At 41.5% G+C, this 6,000-nt stretch overlaps 1 protein-coding gene across 1 annotated transcript; it reads right to left on the bottom strand.

The window, feature by feature from the left end:
- Positions 1 to 200: 200 nt before the first annotated feature.
- On the bottom strand, positions 201 to 4,487 carry RPS21 (ribosomal protein S21). The gene is made up of 6 exons (XM_069803819.1): positions 4,412 to 4,487; positions 4,088 to 4,181; positions 2,987 to 3,050; positions 1,173 to 1,244; positions 444 to 499; positions 201 to 263 (listed from the first exon to the last, which is right to left on the bottom strand). The coding sequence occupies exons 2-6, from the start codon at positions 4,135 to 4,137 to the stop codon at positions 254 to 256; spliced, it is 252 nt and encodes an 83-aa protein (XP_069659920.1). The 5' UTR covers positions 4,138 to 4,181; positions 4,412 to 4,487; the 3' UTR covers positions 201 to 253.
- Between the last annotated feature and the right edge of the window lie 1,513 nt (positions 4,488 to 6,000).

Here is a 6,000-nt window from a genome sequence, read left to right as displayed (position 1 = left end):
AAAGAAAGGTGATAGGGAACCAAAGAGTGAAGTGGAAATTCTTGATTTTCAACTCTGGCACTGCTTTACAAGCTGATTTGTTTTAAGATTCCTAATCATAATCTGTGTATCTTTTGAAAACACACATTTCTAAGTCTTTTAAGACTAGCTATAATAAATCCACTGATGTTTATGAGTTGAACAGAAGACACAGCACAATACAGGTTTGAACTGTTTATTTTATATCAGATGTTCCATACCAGAGGTTCTTCAGTTAGAAGTTCCTAGAAGAAAATGAAACAAACATTGTTACAAACCAGTTTGCTTCAACAGCTCAAGTAAATATTTTTGACCGACTATGTAGTGATCCTATAAATACAGTGTATACATTTTCATCCTAGAAGTTGGATTTGGGTATGGAAGTTACTCCTTTAAGAGTTAGAGGATAAGATAAACATACGTACTTGGAAACAATTCCATCATTTTTTGCCAGACGCAGAATGGAGTCATCCGATTCACCCTTTAAAAAAATAAAAGATGATTATAAAGTGACCAAATAATTGCTGATACACTATTAAAAAGAGAGGCAGCTGCAGCATTTAATGCTGGTAGTGAAATGCAGAACGCTTTCTGCAGATCACTACATTTTATATGCACAGATTAGCATTTTCAAAACAAGCTGTTAATTATTTGTCATCCTTTAGGGTAAGAAATAGTTTTAATTTGATAAAATATACACTTGCTTTAATAAGATATATTTCTGGGTAAGCAGACTTCTGATGAACTCTAAGAAGCTTCACACCATGTTTAAGAAATTTAAGTTATGGCAGTATCATCTCTAATAATTGTAAACAACAGATAAAAGCCAGATGTTAGTAGCTTGGTACATTCTTAGAAGAAAAAAAATCCACTTGCATCCTTCACTGATTTAAAAAAAAAAAAAAAAAAACAAAAAACCAACCACCCCCCCCATAATTCTACAAACCAAAGGAACGAGGAAAAAAACAGAAGAAACTGATTCTTGCAAGTGAATTTGTTCATGTCTTCACTCTGTCTTCATTATCCCCACAAAAGCTCTTCCTCTAGAATGAGCTGAAGGCACATTGTGTTTTCAGGGCCAAATATCAATCTAAAAAATTACTAATCAATATAAAAAGATGCACAATCATTTTGTAGGTCAAGAAAGTACTTACCATTCTACGAATTGCTCCACAAATGGCATATGTTTTGAACTGGCCATTTACTCTGCCTGTTACCTTGTCAACCTGTAATTGCACACAAGTTACTCCACACAGATTCTTTTAAAATTTTATACTCTTACATCACACTTGCCAAGCACGCAAAGATAAAAATTGTTTGTTAAAATTCTGCAAATGTTTTTCTGCAAACTACAAAAACCCAAGGCAAATATTGAAGTTAGAAAGACAGCTATAGAATATCTTTTCCCAGCAAATTTATAGTTTATTACATAGCACAGCTATAAAGTTTAATGGATCAGACAGCGTAACAAGAACACCACAGAAAATGGTGGCTAAAAAAAGGAAAATGCTTGAGTTCTTAAAAAATGTAAGAATTCAATGTAAAGTTTACTTGTGGATTTTACTGCCTTTGTTAATTTTTTCATGTTTCTTTTCATTAAGATCAGTATTAAGGAAAATTGAAGTGAAAAAGGGAAGGAGACAGTCTTGTTACACAGGTAGAAAAATGCCCAAGCTGAGGCACACACATTGTCTCACTTCCTCCAGTTGCTGAGAAATTTAACAGGAAAAAAAGACTAAACAATATAAATCATGAACTTAAACAGTGTAGTGAACCCTGTAATACTACATGGGTTTGTTTTTGAGTTCTGCTAATCTCTGATCCTTTGAGAACAAGGAATAGGGATGACTGAAGGAATGAAACACGGTGAACAAGAAAAGTATTCGCCTTAACATTTACAGGAAATCGCAAACAGAGCATTTTTTAAAATGATTTCTTTAGTCAGACAGATAACACAAGAGATTCAGTTGTTTAAAAACACGGGACATAGTCTTGTGGTCTCCCATTCAAGAACAAATAAATCAAGCTACATAGCTCATAAGCTATAGGAACGTTGTGTCCACAGAATTCCTGCAAGGTGAATACCAATAAACAAGTGGAGGGGAAAAAAGCACACTGAAAGGAGTTTAAATTAACTGGAGCCCACGTGCATTAACTGAGATCCTGCAGGAGTCAAGTCTACTGTGGTTTTCTCAGCATTTATGTTAAGCTTGGAGGGATTCACAATAATGCTACCTTGAAAAGATGAAATTAAACTTAGACAAGAACAAATTCCTTATGTTACAGAAAGAAAACTACATGTACAAGACCAAGTCAATACAAATAACCAGCATGCCTCAGGAAAAATTCTAAGCATATAATATCCCGAGCACTGAGTTAATGAAATGATAATGCTGCACACAAAACACACAAGCAATCTCACTTGTCACCTATCAAGAGCAGCAGTATCAAGAATTAACAGAAATGATGCAAGCAAAACATGGAAGATGGCATTTTAGTTAGGCAAAGCAGAACAGAAATAGAGTTCTGCTCTGCAAACTGTATCTTTCTTGAAGGCTGGACAAACTAGAAAAAGCACAGAGATCAACAAGAATAAAAAATTAAAAAATGGTGCACAAGGACAGCCTGAAGAACAGTACTTTCTTACAGATAGGTGAAGGCAGAAGGCCAAGGAATTTCCTAATTTATAACTTTAAATATCTAATTAGGAACTTCTATTTAGTCAAACAGTTAACAGACTATACAGAGCTTTATGAAACTCCCTATAATGAGTATTTTCCAATGGGCTGAAAAATAACCAGGGGTGACATAGTAATATATTTGTATGTTTGAAAGCCCTCAAGCTCTACACTTACATGGTCTCTAGTGAATTATCTGGAGATGCAGCACAAGCTGTTATATTTCTTAACTTCTATCAAAAGTTTATAGGTGTAGTTCTCTCATCACGTTCTTCTGCTATGAAACTTACCTCAGAAATATTTATCTGAATAGAAGCATGATCCTTAGCACCAATTATTCGGTTGCTAGCAGAGCTAAGGAATAAAATAACAAGATAAATTTAAACAAAAGGAAACAGACAGTGACAATGAAAAAGAAAACCATTAAGGCCAAATCTACATGCAAATTAAAGCCGCACAAGAAGTTTAGACAGTAACAGTTTAAGCTTTCAGTGCTCAGAAAATTAAAATAGTTTTAAGTACATTTAAAGGAGACTTTCAATTGGTAGCATCATGCTAAGTTGCCAACTATCCCTTCACTTTGGTTTTTGTATGCCTAGTTCACCCCTACACAGTGCACACAGCAGCACACACCTTCAAAACACACAGAATAAAAAGCTTTTCTTTTCTAAAGTGCAAAAAATACAGCTCTCAAGGTAATTTGTGAGAATGCAGTTCCTATGCCTTTTTCATTCGGAGCCATTACAGCTGTCAAAAGACGCTCAGGTTGCAAACCCTCAAAAATCACATTGTAAAAACCGTTCAACTTAAATCTAATAACGTGCATACAAATGGTTTATCTTTTAGTGTTTTTTCTTTTTTTAACACACACATTCACAAAAAGCTTCTCGCTATCCATTTACTAGAACCTCAAAGTTGTACTCAAGATGTGCTACCAAAGCAACAAGCGATGACTTAACAGGTTCACAAGGAGAGCTTGTCGCACGGAAACCCGAGCGTGTTACAAGCGTGCACATTTACTTCTGAAACGAACCACCTATGAGCTGTGACTGCAGGGCTGACAGTTACTCAACAGAAGATGCACAGTATTCCCCTAAACTTTGGTCTTTGCTTCACGTATTTAAGGCGTTTAGAAATATAGAAACAGACAGAAAACAGGCGGAGGCGTTTGGGTTGATTTGGGGGCTTGTTTTTTTGGTTGTTTTTTTTTTTTTTTTTTTTTTTTTGGCCTCCCCCCCCAGATATTCGCTACGACGGAAAAAGCTGCTTCTGCATAGACCGTTTATCGGCCTCCGGCGCGGTTCACTGCCACGGTCCCCGCCCCTCGGGGTTCGCACATCGCAGACCCGCCGCCCCCACCGGCACCCTCGCCGCCGAAGGGAACCGCTCACCATTTCCGAGGGACGTAGAGATCCACAAACTCCCCGGCGTCGTTCTGCATCTCGTTCGGCTTGCCGCTGAGGCACAGGCGCCGAGAACTAACACCTACAAGGAGCAAGGCAAGGCTCACAGGCCGTCCCCTCAAGGCCTGGCTTACCCAGGGTGCTGCTACCCCCGGGCCCCTCCCGCGGGGAGCGGGCCCAGACCCGGAGCACGCCGCCCCTTCCCCCCGAGCCTCACGGCAGCCCAGTAAACCGAGGAAAGATCATCCCCCGGCCCCCCTCCGGGCCTCCCCGGCCTCTCCCTCCGGAGCAGCACCGCCAGCCCGCTCCTACCTCGCGTGCGCCGCGGCGGAAAAGGAGGACCGGCGGCGGAAGCGGAAATACGCCAGAAGGAGCGGAATGCTTCCGGCGTGGCCTTGCGAGGGCGCGCAGCCGTTAAACGGTCGCCATGGCGGCACCGTCCCCGTCCCGTCCCCCGTCCCCCCCCCCCCCCGTTCCCGCTGAGGCGGCCCCGGGAGAAGGGCACCGGCACCGTTCGGCCCGGGGGACGGGACACCACCCCCCTCGGGGACCGCCGTTCGTTGAAGGAGAGTGAGGGCACGGTGAAACTGAGGGGAAGGGACCGGAGCGCGGAGCAGGCCGCGGGAGCAGCCCTGAGGGAAAGCGAAAGACCATTGCGAAACAAGACGTTTGGTTACAAAAGGCGTACCAAAACCAGTGTTTATTTCACAGCATCTTAATTTCACAAGGTCAGAAAGGGGAAAAACAAACCCCAACCAAACATAAAAAAAACCCCAAACAATGGAACAGGCTACAACTCAGACTTTTAAATAATGGATTAAGACAAAAATGTAACAGTATCATTTACATAAAAATGTACAGCCTCTTATCAAGAGGGTTCTCCGTCAGGGAGTCAGCCCATCAGCATCTTTACACGGTTACACAGAGCTAGAACCCCCCCTCGGCACAAACCTCGAAACCTCGTTCCTCGTCAAAGCAAGAGGAGCTGGGCTGTGAAAACGCCAAGCCGGTGACATCCACGTCCTGTTTTGCATCCCGCTTTCAGTTTATTAATGGATAACGTAGTAATAGTCCTTTGCCTCCTTTGCCACATGGTGGCAGCTTTTAGGTGAAAAGATAAATATTCCCACACAGGACTGCAAGCTACACTTTAGAAACAGAAAAATCGACACCTATACATACACACACATACAGAGATCACCGTATCCCTGCAGAAGGACTGTTTCTGCACAGATAGCACAACAGAGGTACCAATGTACGAGCTGCAGACAACACCTCTGGACGGCATCAGCCCCAAACCCATGCTCCGCCGGAGACACAGGCGCAGCGTTCACTCCACTGCGTCGTTTTTGGCCCATGCTCCAAACAGCCTTTGAGCTCAAGAACACCGTGTGTGCCCAAGCCCACGTTTAGAGTAACCATTAGACAACATTCAGGTTTCTGTAATTTAATGCTCCTTATCCCAATTTGTTCTTCTGAAAGAGAAAACAAAAGCTTGCCGGTTTATGATGTCAAACCGTAGATTCTGGGAGTGTAATGCCCACTGCAACTAGACAAACTTCCACTGAATAGAGACTGCAAAGTGTTGCAAACCAAAATGCGTTTGTTTTTTTTTTTTCTTAGATGGTAAGAAAGGAAAGTTAATTTTGTCACAGGAAACTCTTTATACGCTAAATAAAGAAGTTCCCAGAGAAAGCCATTTTCCGATTTCATTTCATTCATACTAACCAAAGTGCTTTACTCGTTCCAGAGATACCATGTGAAAAATTTCTTCACTCAGTTCTACCTCTGTCCCCTCCCCTAATGATTTTAGGAAGTGGTGGACCACTTGTCTTCACCACTGTTTGCTAATTTGAAGGCTCATTATATGCTAGCTGTTTAGTGCATCACTATTTCTTGCA

Source organism: Haliaeetus albicilla, chromosome 2 (assembly GCF_947461875.1).
Source record: "Haliaeetus albicilla chromosome 2, bHalAlb1.1, whole genome shotgun sequence".
Classification (NCBI taxonomy): Eukaryota; Metazoa; Chordata; class Aves; order Accipitriformes; family Accipitridae; genus Haliaeetus; species Haliaeetus albicilla.
This window is presented reverse-complemented; position numbering and strand designations above follow the sequence as displayed.

Coding starts and splice junctions, on each gene's coding strand:
- RPS21 (XM_069803819.1), bottom strand. CDS start 4,137: ATGCAGAACGACGCCGGGGAGTTTGTGGATCTCTACGTCCCTCGGAAA. Junction 1,245..2,986: donor TTCAGATAAATATTTCTGAG/GTAAGTTTCATA, acceptor GTGCAATTACAG/GTTGACAAGGTAACAGGCAG. Junction 500..1,172: donor GTGGAGCAATTCGTAGAATG/GTAAGTACTTTC, acceptor ATTTTTTTAAAG/GGTGAATCGGATGACTCCAT.